The following is a 16,916-nucleotide window of genomic DNA, read 5'->3' on the forward strand; positions in this document are numbered from 1 at the left end:
CGAGTTAAGACACAGAAATCTGTGTGAGCGGTGCTTCATAAATCACTACACTATTTACAAAACACAACTGACCTTAATGTGACCATACCTTAAGGCAAGCTGGTTTATTTGGAAGCCATTTTGGTAAGACCACCAGGCAGGCATATAAATACTATCCACTTGAATGGGAAAATCGCCAAATTGTTGGCTCGATAACATTATTTCTGTCTGCAAAAATATCTTTTAAATTTTTCAGGTTGGTCTAGCTTATGCAGATGCATATTGAAAATACAAATAACAAGTACATAAACAGCTTATACCACTATCAAAAAGGCTGAAATTTGTGACTTTGATTCCTACAGTGTAATCAGCAATCGATTTGTCTGAAACAAATCATTTTAAATTATAAGGTTGCTCTGAAGGGTGCGTAGAATAATGTCACCTCATTGTCCCCTGTTAGCATTCATGAACAAAAGTTTGGCTGATTGTTTAGATTTTAACATAATTTACTTCCATAATTTGTGCAAAGCATCATGGGGCATAGGAAAGGTGCATAGCTCTTGTGTGTCATTCTTTCTTTGTCAGGTCTTGTTCATTATGGATGTTCCATTTCTGTTCTCAGTTTTCTTCCTTGTGTTCCTATTTTTCAAGTTGCAGAGTTGTTTTGCATTTTAGTTGTTATCGTTATTATTATTTAAATGGTCACTCTGCATCTGGATCCTACTCTCCTCTGTCTCTGGTGTGACAGCAATATTCTGCGTTATGATTTCTCCGATTAATTTTCCAGGAGTGGTTCATTTTCTTCCTCCGATACTGCCTCTTGATAGTTGTGTTGGTGTGTTTGTGTGCAGGGGAAAATAAAAAAGCAAGAAAGAAAAAGGGTGGAGATGGACTTTGGCTGATAAAGCTGATGTTTTTCATGATAAGAGCAGATATTTTCATTTTTAGGATGACACACAGACACTTCTAACCAAGACGTGCCAGCACGTGCAAGACCATATGTGTTTGTCTGAATCTACATTTAAAGGGATAGTTCACCCAAAATGAAATTTCTTTCATCACCTCAAGTAGTTTCAAACCTGTATGAGTTTCTCTCTTCTGTTGAACACAGAAGAAGATATTTTGATATTTTGGTAACCAGACAGTTGCCGGTAGCTGTTGACTACCACACTGTAAAAAAAAAAAAACTTGAGCCAACTTAAAATTTTAAGCCAACCAGCTTCAACAGATTTTTGAGTTTGCTCAACTTATTTTTGTGGGAGATTCTCACATTTTTGTTGTATAAACTTAAAACGACAAGTTGAGAAAACTCAAAAATCTGCTGAAGCTGGTTGCCTTAAAATTTTAAGTTGGCTCAACTTTTTTTTTTTTACAGTGCATAGCACACACACAAAAAAAACCTAAGTCAGTGGCTACCAAAATTTTTCAAAACATCAAACAACAACAAAAGAAAGAAAGAAATTCAGGTTTGGAACAACAGGAGTGAGTAAATGATGACAAACCTTTTATTTTGGGGTGAACTATCCCTTTAAGAACATTTTATATTATAAAAAATATTTCTGATGGATTAACCCTTAAATGCACAAATGTTTTCCCAATCATTATTACATATTCGGGTCTTTAGCGACCCTTACTTACAGTACATATACAACACAGATGGATTTCTAACTGCTGCAATAGCATAAAACACTCCTGATATTTTAATAACAATTACTAAAGAATAAAAAATAAAGCATATTTCGTTACCTTTTGAAACTTTTGAAGGGTTCAATTCGAGCAGATGATTTTACCATCGCTGTCATCGTCAGAGCACATTTCAGCATCTGGCTCATATACGTGATCTCAACCATATTCTCAAAACTATCATTTTCAGTGACTTCAAAATCAATATTTTGATCGCTGGCAGCTTATTCACCACACAACCACCACCAAATGACAGTGACATTTATATTTCATTGCATACAGTAATTACTCTGCATTAAAGCCATTACAGCGAGATTTTTGAGGATGATATTCTTTTGTTTTAAGTTTGACTTAATTATGAGTGAAACATCACGTCATCATCTTATCAAACAGTGCCACCTCGAGGAATAAAGGTGAATTGCACTTATTGAGTCATCAGATATTTAATTATTATTGCTCAGGAAAAACATACTTAGACTATTACACACCTCGGGTCACTAGTGACCCTATACACTTTTTTACAAAAAATTTTTATCAGAAAACAGACATTCTTTTCAGACATTTTATTACTTTTTTCTTGTCATATTGTTTATAATGAATAGATTGAGGAATACTAAGAAAGTTGATGTCTAACTATAAAAAAATGAAGGAGGGAGATGGTAGCGAATGACATCCCAGGTCAGGACGGGAAGGGTTAATAGCATCAAATTTTGATTCTGTATCAGCAGCAAATCTATACTTTTAGAGCTTGGGTCTGTGTTTTTGTGGCGCCCAGATTTAAAGTTTTATTGCTCTTTCATCCCTCAGGAGATTTAATGGAATTGCCAGTTACACATTCAGGTCTCAGATGTTTCTCATAAAATTCCTTGGGAGAAATAAAAATAGAAACAAGTCTGATGTATATAGGTATAAAATGAATATGGATGGCATATCACAGATATATTATTGATATATTAGTGTTCATATGAATCATATCTCTACCTTTTGTTTTGAATTTTTGAGATCTTTGCTTAATTTGCTCTCCGTTTATTCTCACTGCTGTCTAGGAAAGACAATTGAGAGATTTAATTTCAGATTTTGATTTGATTTTAATACTTGGCTGTCCAGCCAATAAATGCTGCTTAGAGGCCATGCACACATGATCTAGGAGCCAGTAACAGCATGAGATCCTTACCTCGCAATATATCGCCATAGAGACTGTGAACTCTGCATTCAGTGACAGTCAATTAGTCCCTTCTAAATGTGACTAATTACTCTCGGGTTTAGACTTGGCCTTTTATTTGACCTCTCTCTTTGGTGCAGCAGTAATAAAAAAACATCAATCTGTAATTAGCTCTGATATAGGTTTCCCACACACAACTCAAATTGACAAATGTCCAAAACAAACTATTCTACACCACCATTAGTCATTTGTAAAGGTAAAAACACACTTATTTCAGGTCCTACTCACATTTGTATAACAAATGTGCGCTTTTAAGAACCACATGATTTGCAAACACAAACACAGGCAGCCATTGCTATCACAAATACACACACACTCTCTCTCGAACTCGAACTCAAACTCGAAGAGAGAGACACTAGGGATTTAGCAGGACATTTGTACCTAAATTATGGTGACATTGTTATTGTATTGTCCAAATATAACATTGCCTATTTTATTCCATTGAAATGCAGATTTGACAGTATAGCATTGATTTCAAATTTACTAGTATAGTAACAACAATGTTAATTAATTAGCGCTAATTAACACCTAATTTATGTAGGGCTGAGTTCAAATTTTCTGACAGGGAGTCGGTACTCCTTAACAGATATTGTTTTCCTTTCATCAGGCCTTTAATTATTGATGTACAGTCACGTGTTGAGATTTCTAAAGGCAAACAAAGGCAGTGTTTTTTTTCTCCTGCAGTCAAAGATCATTAGAACAGAAGAGATTTTACACAAGGAAAACTGACAGCTTCCTCCATAATTCATGAAGGTCCAGCCTTTAAAGCTCTTCATTTCACTTTGTACTTGCCCTTATGAAAATTTAACAAGTTCTTGCCTAGTATCCATAGTTTAACTAGACTAAATAATGTTAAACATATTTAGTACCTGTTGTATAAATTCTACTGTCATTGTTTTAATAAATGTTTCCCTCAATTTTTAAAAGATAATATATAATATAATATAATATTTCTGTCAAAAATGTCATATAGTTAAAACTACAAGGATTGTAATGTGTGGATAAGTAAGACATGGCACAGTGTTTTCCCTGTTTTTGTTCTCAGTTCAGTTTATGTAAAGGTTAATGAAAATTTTATACAAATTTGATTTAATCTTGCTTGATTGTTTGTTTGTGTCATTCCCAACCTGTATGACTTCTTGTAGAACACAAAACAAGATATTTGTTGCTGTGTGTGTGTGTGTGTGTGTGTGTGTGTGTGTGTACCTGTTTTTAATACACACAGACTCATGGGGACTAAATTGAGGTCCCCACGGATAAACAGTATAAAAATCATTATGCCTATGGAGAGTCCCCACAAGGATAGCAAACCAGACGTGTGTGTGTGTGTGTGTGTGTGTGTGCTATGTCCATACAATGAAAATCAATAGGGTCCAAGGTTATTTTTTGATCCCATTGACTTTCATTGTATAGAGAAAAAAACATTCTTCAGAAGATCTCCATTTATTTTCCACAGAATAAAGAAAGTCATACAGGTTTAGAATCACATGAGAATAAGTAAATGATGACAGAATTTTCTTTTTTTTTTGGTTAAACTATCCTAAACTAAGCATTGAGTCAAAGGGCACGTGACAGGGAATTGTGTGGTGAATTCAAATATCAGCAAATGAGGATCACATACTATCACACTTGCAATTTGTTCCAAACACAACAAACTTTGCTAGTAGAGACATGACAAATGAGAACCCAATGTGTTTTAAAATCAACTCAAAATATCAAACATGCTTGATATCCTCCTAATGATGAAATCAAAGTTTGAAGCCCAAAAATTGAAGAATGTGCTCATCACACACTACTCGATTTTCTGTGTAATATGTCAACTTCAACTGCCCAGAATCTACAGACTGGCTTAGACTTTCAGCAACTAACTGACTCATCCAGACTACAGATTGAGGCAAATATCTGTACAGTAGCGCAAATCAGTCTTTAGCAAAGGTTCACAATGATATTTGAGAGGCCAACCAATTTAAGTTTTTTTTGATCGGTAACACTTTATTTCGATAGTCCACTTTATACATTCTACTAACAGTAAGTAACTTTGCAACTGCATGTCAACTAGCAGTCATTAGAGTATTAGTAGACCATCTGGGTCCACAACATACATCATACTGACTATGAGAAACTTTGCAAGTATGTGTCAACGTATTCTACTAACCCTAAACCTACCCTAACAGTCTACTCTGAGAGTTAGTAGATATGTAGTTGCAAATGAATGAGAATTAGTTGACATGTAGTTACAAAGTTACTTAGAGTTAGTAGAATGTCTAAAGTGTAACCTTTTGATCTTTTTCTGTTTATCTTTATTCATCTTTCACCACACAAATGGGTTTCAGCAACTTTAACACAATGGTGCCGTGGAACACCAACATGAACTTATTACAGGGACAATCCCTCTGGAGTCACCTAGGGTTAAGTGCTTTACTCAGTGGCACAATGACGATGGCTCTCAGCTCACTCCATACAGGGTTTAAACCAGCAACCTTCCGGATACAAACCCGGAGCTTTCGCTTCTACATCACATTACTCATTACACTTGACAGTCATTCAGTCATAGTGTAACAGCAGTCATGCGGTGGCATCATCCAGTTCTTGTTCAGCACATCTATATTTGTGTCGCGCGCACACACCTACACACCAAGTGTCACACAAAACGTTGTCCAATTCGTCAATAATGACTGAAGAGGTTGACTGTCTGTCTGAGTGTTTGCTAGCTCACTAGCAGCTCTTGTCACTCTGAAATTTTTTCATAGAAGGTCAAAACCGTAGCCCACAGCAAGCTGTTGGTACTTTCGCCCGAGTGTGACTGTTTTCTGCATCTTCCGCTTTCTGTTTTCACACTTATTTTCATCCTGTCTGCATTTGTGTAAGTGTGTGTGTGTCCTACTTCGGTACAAGTGTCTCTGTGGGCTGCTACAACATCTCGCAAGGGTTCAGCGTCAGCAGAAAACACAAGGCCTCGTGGGATTTCCATCACACCTCTCTGACAGCCGTTCCCAAACCCTGGTGTGTTTCTAAATGTTTCTCTGTGAGTGATGTGGCCTCATTAGCTGATGATTGCTGGTTATCTAATGCCACATGATGAAGCTCAGGTTTGTGAGGAGGACAAAAAGAGAAAGACAGAGAAGGGAGATCAAGTGAAAAGTGTAGCTTCCATTGTTACTGGCTTCGAGAGAAGACCATTTACTGTTTCTCACAGTTTGGGAGTTTTGTGTGTCAGGACTGTGTTTGCTGTGGCAGTCTAAAAGACAACATGAAATTCCATCCGCAATTTTTAAGTGAAACTGCATATTTAGTGGCAAATAATTTAGAGTGAGACTGGGTATGGATTACGTCAACACAAATGTCATTTTAGACAGGGGTCAAGGTTTTACGCAGTAAGAAGAGAGAAATTAATATGTTTATTCAGCAAAAATGCTTTAATTGATCAAAAAGACACTTAAAAGGGTATCTTTTTAAAAAATCTTACCGACCCCAAACATTTAAACAGTAGTGTACATGAACATAAATACTTCTACACAAATTCCACTGCATTGCGATTCACTTTAGACATACATTCTGTGAACTTCCCTAAACATTTCCTCTCGAGGGAGTCCCTGCGGTCGTTTTGGAAGTGCGTTCCACTTTGTACACGGGGTCCGCTATAGTAGACCCTGAGATGGAGGTAAGTTAGCGTGGGAAGGGTGTAAAAACTTTGAAGTGGAATGCAACCCAGAAAATATTGCAATCCACATACTGTATTAAAACATATTCTTAATTAGTAGTGTTTTTCAGTTAAAATATCTAAACATCCTAATAATATAACCTTTTTTCATGGGAATCAATTCATTTGTAAAGTTTGTTTCACTTTAGTAGTTTCTTTTTTTTTGGCATGCTTGCTTTAAGAATGAATCTAATAAAAATACCAATGACATAAACAAAATAAACTTAAATTAAAATATATTCTTTCAATACTAGTCTTAATAATATAATGTGATTCTCAGTTAAATTTGTCTTGTTTTAAAGATGTTTACATTGTTTAAACAAAACAAAAATACTGATTAACAATTAATTTTTTTTTTTTGCATTTTTTTGTATCTGCACTAATAGCTCAGACGTTTGAAGGTAACTGTATCTCCCCTCTTTCAGAACCGAGGTTTGTCACCGCCAAAGTAACGTCTGCATTTGTGTACTTGAGTAGAGCATGCTTCTGGCCTAAATAAGAAAGCAATTTGGGTTCATTTAACAAAGTTGTCTTTACGCAGAGACGCAGTTGTCTCCTAACAAACCGCATAAACTCTTCAAGGCCTTCGTCTTTCTCACAACCACACAACACTTATTTGCCCACAGATTCTCTCTCTTTCTCTCACACACAAACCCCCTCTCTCTCATTTCCTTTCTCACTCTCTTCTCATTTCGTCCTTGACCAGCCAAGAATGACATAAATGTTTGACATCGCAATTTTTCTCCAATTCCAGCATTCCTCCTCATTTTCAGTTTTGCCCATCCTTCTTTTTCCCTTTCTGTCTTTCATTCTGCTCCTTCTGTTGACAGACATCCATATGACCATTTGCATCCAGGTGAAATGGGAATGCGTTGTTTACCATTTCAAAACCCTAAGCACGCCTTCCCACAAATACATTTCCATCCCTCTCTCCTCAGATAAGACTTCTGCTGCCCTATCCTCATTTTTCCTCCCTCTCTGTCTCTCTATCGCTGTCTCTCTCTCTCTTTTAGGTGAGGCAGTTTTTCCACAATGCTTTCCATTCACGTCAAACACATTTCAAATACGGCTCAGATTTCCACTACAAACCCACTGCAAGGACACAAAGCTGTGCATGAGAAAAAGGGGAGAACTGAGCTCTGTGATGCTGTGAACACCCCCCTCCCAGTGTGTGTGTGTGTGTGTGTGTGTGTGTGTGTGTCTCTCATAGGGGTTATTTGGAGTCATAATAATTTCAAAAATTATTATATAAAAATATAAAATGTTAAATTATTAATATACAAATGCTAATGCCATTTTCTTGTAGGGTTATTTATTTTTATTTATTATTTGCATGGCTTATTATGTGCCTTAAACACAAAGGTTTATATTATTTTATTCTATTTTATTTTATTTTATTTTATTTTAGATGGCTTATTATAGGCCATTATTTTGTTCGGTTTTGATCTGTTTTGCTTTGTTTTGTTTTAGATGGCTTATTATAGGCCTAAGACACAAAAAGGTTTATTTTATTTTATAATTTTTTTGTGCCTAAAACACAAAAAAGCCCCTTCACTGTATGTCAATGCAACAAAACGTTTTAATTTCACTTTTCTTAATCAAAGGCCATTAAAATTCTTGAATAGCATATGTGTGCGAGATCAATATTTGTCAAAAAAAATAGATCTTATGTAAAATCTAGTTCTTAAACATTTCTAAATATTACATGTATTACTTTTTAGAGTCACGTCACAGCTGGTTTATGGCTTCATAATGTGACCACTACCTTCCTGATCTGCTAGGAGAATATTGCAGTTCCCTAGGAATGCAATCCAAGGCATCATTAGTCCACTAAACAAGCAGTGCAGTATGCAAGAGGGAGAGATGAGTCACACAACAATCCTATTCACTATTACCTGTATAAATGTAGCAATAACTGCATATAGTTAAAATTCATTCAAACCACTTGTATTTGTTGTACCTGTTCATCTGGCACCTAATGAAGAATAACAGTTGGTGGCCCTCAGGTAATGTGTGTCTGAGAACCCTGCTGTATCGAAATTACAATTAGCTTTATATAAAAGCAATATAATTAGTATTTAGATAGCTAAACTAATATTGTGTGTGAGAGAGAGAGAATATGCAGGATCTGTTGTCTACCAAAGGAAGTCATCTCATGAATTAACTAGATTTCTCTGAAGGAGCGTCAGGGAATGATGGAGGTTCAGGTCTTGGGATGTTCGTCGGTAATGAAGTTTATAAGATGAAAATGTGTGTGTGGTGGACGTCAAGAGCCCATGCTGGGCAGGCTTCGGTCAACTGTTTGTGTGTCTGTGTGTGATGAATAGCCCCTGCCACCAAATGAATTGCCCGCAGTGGCTGCCGCAACTGATCATTGCATTAAATTGGCACTGGAAGCAAGGAGCAAAGACCCCTGGGAAATTAGCCAACCACAATTCACCTTGACCCAGTAGGCCACCCGTTCACTCTCACTCGCACGAGCTTGAATGTTCAGATGCGTTAACGCACAGCGTAAGAACACGTCGATTCCTCAGGCAAGGGTCATGCTAACATGCCTCTCTCTCTCTGTCTTCCAGGTTACCTGATGGACAGGCTGATGGTGGTCCCGGAGCCGTGAGTAAATTACGCAACCTTGAAGAACAACTGATCAGAGCTAAGGAGAAAATCAACTCTTACCGCAGCCTCCCTGCTGATGGTGTGTAAATATACGCAATTATCTAAATGAACTGTACAAATCTGTAGTTTTTATTTTACATTTTAAAATTTACAATTGCCTGCCAAAATTTTCAGTGGCTAAACAAAAAAACAAAACAAAAAATCACAAATTGTATTTTTTAGAGTCAGATAAAAAAAAATTTTTTTTAAAAATTTAAAATGTATATATATATATATATATATATATATATATATATAATGCCTTTTTTATCATTTTTTTAAGTATCAGAAAATACATTTTAATTTAATTTCTTAATAAATTAAGCAAAATAACTAATCCAAACCAAAATATAATTCTAAAAGTATAACTAGAAACGATAATTTTAGTTGTTGTACCTTAAGGATGTCTCTAAACACCTCCAAAGGGAGACTTTGTCAGATTTAGTTAACTTCTGCACATCCTAAAGTATGGTTAAGTAAATGCATATACACACACGTGCGTGTGTGAGTGTGTGGCAGTTTGTGAGGGCTGACAGCTCTTTTTCAGATGTGCAGTAATGGCTTGCTGTTAATGCTGAGTGAAGGAAAGATGAAACGTGTCAAATTAATAGGAACCTTTTAATATGGATGAAAAGTGTGTGTGTGTGTGTGTGTGTGTGTGTGTGTGTGTGTGTGTGTGTGTGTATGAGAGTCTTCACAGTCAAGGACGGTCGTATCACTACAGGGAGTCTGTGTACATTGTCCTCTAGCCAACCTTTGCCTTCTTTCTACACACACACACATATATATCATTATATATAAATATATATTATGTGGACCAGCAGATGATCCAGGGATACTGGTTAACTTATGATGTTTTGAACCTGTGTCACACACACACACACACACACACATTCTCTGTGGCTGGTTTCTGGGTCAGCAGCCCTTATAGTATTGCACTGAATGATCTTTTGAGAGGAAGAACAAGTGGAACACTATACACAGAGGATCACAGCCGTGTGCTGGATTGTTTTACAGCCACTGATACCCTTACTAAATGACACCTCTTTTTAATCCCACACACATCTTTGTGCGTTCACATACATATACAGGTCACACAGTCTACAGTACACATACATTCTTTCATATGGCCGCCAACAGCACGTCAATATGTAATTTAGTGATATAGGTGATACCCACTATATCTGCCATCCATGTATATAATTCTCCAAATGTTAATTGTTGCACCTTTTTCAATTGTGGTGATATGAGTTTATTAATGGGTGATATCAATAGAGGAATCTAGACAGCATGGTATATAATGCAGAGTTATTATATTTGATTTTATATGAATTACCTATTCAGAATTGTTTAAATTAAATGACAATATACTATACACCATCATTTAAAATTCGGGGCCTGTAAATTTTTTACAGTAAACAGTAATATTGTGAAATATATTATTACAACTTAATATATTCTCTAGTTTAGCATATATTAAAATGTAATGTGATGGCAAAGCTGAATTTTCAGCAACCATTACTTCAGTCTTCAGTGTCACATGATCGTTCAGAAATCATTCTAATATGCCTATTTGGTGCTCAAGAAGCATTTCTTATTATCAAGGTTGAAAGTAGTTGTGCTGCTTAATATTTTTGTGGAACATTGTATCATTTGATTAATAGAAATTTCAAAAGAACACCATTGATTTGAAAACTTTTGTAACAAAAATGTCTTTGCTGTCACTTTTGAAGTTGTGCTGACTCAAAATTCACTCAAAAATATTGAAACAGACTAGGTTTTGACTAGGTTCATTATCTGTCTCACGACAAATGGTTATCGGCTGATGGAAATAATCACAAAATGTAGAGATATAGGCCATTTAGTGGACCTGGCTAATTTCTGAATTGGCCTTTCATCTCAGTATTAACCATTAGCATTGAAATAATATGAATGTTTGTTTGTGTGTGTGTGCAGGTCCAGGAAAGGACCAGGAGGAGCTAAGGAGGAAGGTGGAGAACGGCGTGAAGGAACTGTGGTATTTTGTTCGCAGTGAGTTGAAGAAACTACCACTGGTGGACACTGGAGCACTACAGAAACATGTGGACACACTCCTGCAGGACCTTGGACACCAGCAGAGGTTATACACACACATCCAGTTTATGTATACATCAGGAATTCACTCATATAGACATTTTGGCCGATGCAACAGACAAGTCTGCATTATAAAGCTACACTTTCTTTCAAATGTTTGAGGTGGTAAGATCTTTCTATTTTAATTTATGTATAAATATTTTAAAAATGAATTCCTGTGATGGCAAAGCTGAATTTTCAGCAGTCATTACTCTAGTCTTCAGGGTCACATGATTCTTCAGAAATCATTCTAATATGCAGATTTGCTACTGAAGAAACATTTTTTCTTATTATTGTTGTTTAAAACAGTTTATATATTTTTGTGTATACTGTGATACATTCAGCATTTTTTGTTGACTTAACAGTTCAAAAAAACATTATATATTTGAAATACAAATTTATAACATAAAGGTATTTGCTGTCAGTTTTTACAGTCCTTGCTGAAGGACAGTATCAATTTCTTAATTTCTTAATAAAAAATATTAAAAAGTATGAATGTCTTAGTCAAACTTTTGAACGGTAGTGTAAATGTGTTTTCTGTTAAATAAACTACTCACACAAGTATGAGAAATTAGCTTATTTATTCATATTTGCTCTGTGGAATTGATTTTTAGAGACTTTTTTAAAAGTCATATTTTTGTTTCTAAACATAAAAGCACAGCATCCTGTCCATTTATGATAAATACCTCAACTGAATGAATGAATGAAAATAACTTCCCAGTCTGATCCATTACGGCTGTTAATTATGAAAGTAAATCAACATAAAATGCAACAGTAGATGTAGAGGAAAAAAAAAATGGAGATATCATAATATAAACACTTTGCCTGGATACATTTTAAATGATTAGCTGGTCCCTATACAACTCTCATCAAATCTGCATTATACCAATAACTGAAATTCACTTCAGGGGCCTCTTCTCCACATTTTAAATATCCAAGGCCTCAAAACATTTTGTTGTACAACAGAAGAGATGAATAACTGTTTAATAATTTTGAATCCCAGCGTAGAGGAGGAATACATATCCATAATGCACAAGCAGACTTTACATCCTTTTTTTGTGCAAGCTCATTTTCACTTGTCCTAATCATGTGCTACATTTTATTAAAGAGGAAAAATTCTCTCCATCTCTAATCTCTTTCTAAACAGCATGTAATCTCATGGGGCAGTAATGCCATTACTGGGGTTTAATGGGTGTGTATGTTTAGATCAGCCCGTTTGCTTGCACTTCAGAAAAAAGACGTCCATGTAATGCTGAACAGACGCTAAAAAATGAAGTCATTACTGGAGCGCTTTTAATTGTATTGTGGATGATTAACAGTGCATAGGCCAGGCTGACTTTAGTTTGTGACTGTAAAACTAATTTAATATTATTTCTTTACAAAATGCTCTGTAATTAGCCATAATCAATTGGTTTAATTAGCAGAAATGGTGTGATGCAGTTGTTTGGAGTTTTGAGCTGTGTTTTACAGTGGTCTTTATGTAATCTTTAGGTCCATCATGACAGACCTGTATCATCTGAGCCAGGCAGATGGTGCTGGAGATTGGAGAGAGAAAGAAGCTAAAGAACTGTCTGACCTAGTACAGAACAGAATCACATACCTACAGGTATACCACATATAGTACGCAAGCTTTGTTTTTTCCTTTTCCTTTTTTTCTTTCTTTAGGAAGATTTTATTATGACATTTTCATTCAGTCGACCCCTGACTTTAGTCAGAGTAGATGGAACCCCGTAACTCAAATCTTTTGGGCCATATTAACTAAAAAGATTCATTCAGATTTGTGAACCGATTCACTCAGAGTGTCTTATATAATTTTGCTTGTTGGTGATTATAAGTAAGTCTTTTTCTGTTATGAATGAGTCACTGAATCACTTACTTAACCAATTCATTAAAAAAACACAGAACTGCACAGAAGACTAAAACAAACTTTTTTTTTAAAAACTTGTTTGATAAAACTCTAATAAGAGGCTCTTGAAAGAGTGTTTAATTTAATGTAATAAAAGTGCTACTTTAAGGCTTCAAATATGATTTGCTCATGACTTTGAAGGCAGGATAGCAGTCTAATTCTTTAAAACAAAGATACTTCAGTGAACAAAATATGTGTGTTAATATGTGGAAATTATCTATCTATTCACTTAAAAGATTTGCTTAAAATACACTGATTCATTCACAACCACGGGATGCTATTTTTCATTTGAAATGAACAAATAACAGCTATAAGGGATGGAAGTACTCAACATTACGCTACTTCTATGCAAAAATAAAACCAAACTTTCAAGATTGGGCTGGATTAAATGTAAAAATGTGAGAGATTTTCATTGAACAACCTATTTTGCATGGGTTTTATGGATATTGGGGTCTCCCTCCATGTCTAAAGCATTTGGCACTACTTCCAACTCTCAAGCCTCGGTTTTGACTGCATGTTTTGTTTGTTCTTCAAATTAAATATGGCTTCTGTTTTGAATACAGTCTGTGGCTGAACAAGATCACATTCACTCACTCTCCTCCTTCCCTCTCCCCATATATCAGTGAGAGGGGTGATTATATTGCAGTTGGCGGGACAGCAGTATATTGTCCCTCTCTCTGAGATGGGATGGGGCGTTTGTTTTGCGCTGACTCCACACTGGAGACTAAACTGACATTCAGCTGCAACACAATGCAGTGCCACGCACAAGCACACAGGCTGTAATCAGCAGAGCTCAGCTTGATTCTGTGTGTTTAACCCACAGCCTGAACGTCTCCTGCAGAAAGACTTTAAACCGCCGTCACATGCTGAAGTTACAGTTGGAATGTCAACAGCACATTGTGGCTTTACCTGATAAAACTGATGTTTTTACCTGATAATCTCCATATTTGTAACTGCATATTTGTGATAGATTTATCTTTACGTTTCATAAAGCAGTGGTATGAACTAAAAAGGGGTCGCATGTATGCAATGCCAAGTGCAAATAATAAAATACAGCTATATAATAGGAGAAAAAAATAAATAGGCTTATCTTTTTAATTAATAGGCTTAGTTATTAACAGGCTTTCAATATCATTTACTTTAAAGCTCTAGGCCATACGTCCAATCAAACTCTACAGTAGGTGGAAATTCATTTGTCATTCAAGTCATTCAGTAGAAGCTAGCCAAATGAGATAAATGCCAAAATGGACACTCCTCATTCACAAAAACATTAAATATGGATTTAGCTGCAGTTAGAATTCGAATGACTTGTGTGAACGAGTGTTTTTTTTTTTTTTGTGATAAACTATTGTTATGAAATAATCAAAAATTAAATTGTCTGTTTATTTACTGTCATCTTAATACAGAAAATTCCCATTTTTTCCAGTTATATATCCATATACCGTTTCAAGGTCTGGGGTCTGTAAGTTAGAGTCAGGATTCATACACAGTATGGAAAAGTTTGGAATTTGATTTTAGTCATTTCCAGTCCTGGATAAGTATAGAAAAATAAGAGTATGGAAGAATGTTTGTGTTGCCCCTTATTCTGTTTTCTAAATTGAGAATTTCTAAAAATAAATTTATCATACAAGCAGTGTTTTTCATGAAAATGTGAAAACATTTCAAACATAATCCTATATTTTTAGTTATATTAAACTGTAATCATATTTCACAATATCACTGTTATTTACTGTATTTTTAATCAAATAAATGCATCCTTGGTGAGCTTAAGAGCCTTTCAAAAATATAAAAACATATATATATATATATATATATATATATACTGTATAAGATTTCATCACTGAATTAAAAAAAAAATCTATTTATCATTTTATTGATTTTTTAAATTTGATTTTAATTGATTTTATTGATCATATTAAAATGTTGAGGCTAATTGCAGTAATACATTACTCATATGTATCCCATTAAATGTCTCAAAAGTCATCAAATGTGAATCATTGTTATTCATTATTGCCATTTTAATTAATCCTAATAATAATGCTACATAAAACCAGTGTATTATGAGGCAAAAGAAGCCCATTTTGATTTTTGATGTTGATGATCGGTATTTGGCCTTACTGATGGGTCACACAAAGATTGGGAAACACTGCTCTGTATTATAACCTACTCATTTGGCCTAGGGGAAAACTTTTGTGCGACTAGTACTATGTTAACTTTGACTAATAGCTTTGTGTCAGTGCTCTCCATCAGAGAGACAGGTTAGAGCGGTAATGAGAGCTGGAGTGTGATTAAAGTGATGGAGTGTATTTTACTTTGTGTGTGAGAGACAGACAGGTTGATAACAAAGAAGCTGTGTCTCTTATGAGAAATGACAGTCTTCTGTCTGTCTCACTACACTGCTGTCATCCATCTCCTATCTACAGTGCTCTCTCTCTTGCTCCTTTCTTTCTCTTTACTCCAGTCATTCGCCTCTCTATTGTCTCAGTACAAGCGAAACAGCGATAGATGGAGGGACCATTTTCCGTCCTGTTTGTTTCGTCTTCTTTCATCCAGCCAAGATCATTCAGACATTATATTCTTCTGTTGTCAGAGCCAAATTTATCATTTCCTCCAGCACATACTAAAAATATTTTCATGCGTGAGATGATTGGAGAGTTTCAAAAACCTTGACAAATCTTGTTCTCTCTGGGTTTTTTTTTTTTTTTGTTTTTGTATTCTATCATGTTTTTATCTTCCTGGTGGTCTCGAAAGATGTATAATACAAATGTCTCCATGAGCAGCACGGTACAGAAGTCACACTTGAGCTGTCAAATGCAAATTCATGTGCTGTTTTTGACATCGAGCAGATCAAGGAACCTGCTGAACTATAACAATGCCATATACAGCAGCCTCAAACTGTATTTCCACTCATGTAATGAAATTCAGATGTGAATTCTTTGTCCAAAAGTGTCCACTGAATGTGTAGAAAACTCTTCAGTCCTCTCTCTCTCTACTGATCTGTATCTGCAGAACCCTCAGGACTGCAGCAAGGCTCGCAAGCTGGTGTGTAACATCAATAAGGGCTGTGGTTACGGCTGCCAGCTGCATCATGTGGTCTACTGCTTCATGATTGCCTATGGCACACAGCGCACCCTCATACTGGAGTCGCAGAACTGGCGCTATGCCACCGGCGGATGGGAGACTGTTTTTAAACCCGTCAGCGAGAGTTGCACTGACCGCACGGGGGCCTCCACTGGACACTGGTCTGGTCAGTAACACACATGTCCCTCAAATCTATCAAATCTATCCCCCTTTTTCTGACCCTTAGAATTAAACCAGCTGTTTTTATCATTTAGAATTGCACTGCCTTTCAAAAGTTTGGGATTATTTTTAAATAGTATTACAATTTCTGTTTTTAATGTATTTTAAAATGTAATTCATTCTTGTGATGGCAAAGCTAAATTTTCAGCAGCCATTACTCCAGTGTCACATGATGCGTCAGAAATCATTCTAATATCCTGATTTGGTGCTCAAGAAACATTTCTTATTATTATCAACATTAAAAACAGTTGTGCTGCTTTACATTTTTGTGGAAACTGTGATTCTTTGATGAATAGAAAGCTCAAAAGAGCAGCATTTATTTAAAATAAAATTTTAAATATATAAATACTGTTACTATT

General features: G+C 35.6%; 1 protein-coding gene across 2 annotated transcripts in view; it reads left to right on the forward strand.

Moving 5' to 3' along the window:
* fut8a (fucosyltransferase 8a (alpha (1,6) fucosyltransferase)) overlaps positions 1–16,916 on the forward strand; it is an 87,373-nt gene that overhangs the window by 59,346 nt on the left and 11,111 nt on the right. For both annotated transcript variants that reach the window (XM_058748952.1, XM_058748953.1), the window contains 4 exons: positions 9,161–9,279; positions 11,196–11,358; positions 12,843–12,957; positions 16,267–16,504. In XM_058748952.1, coding sequence (XP_058604935.1) covers positions 9,161–9,279; positions 11,196–11,358; positions 12,843–12,957; positions 16,267–16,504 — 635 coding nt within the window. The remainder of the gene's footprint in view (positions 1–9,160; positions 9,280–11,195; positions 11,359–12,842; positions 12,958–16,266; positions 16,505–16,916) is intronic.

The sequence above is a fragment of the Onychostoma macrolepis genome, chromosome 17 (assembly GCF_012432095.1).
Source record: "Onychostoma macrolepis isolate SWU-2019 chromosome 17, ASM1243209v1, whole genome shotgun sequence".
In the NCBI taxonomy this organism is placed as follows: domain Eukaryota; kingdom Metazoa; phylum Chordata; class Actinopteri; order Cypriniformes; family Cyprinidae; genus Onychostoma; species Onychostoma macrolepis.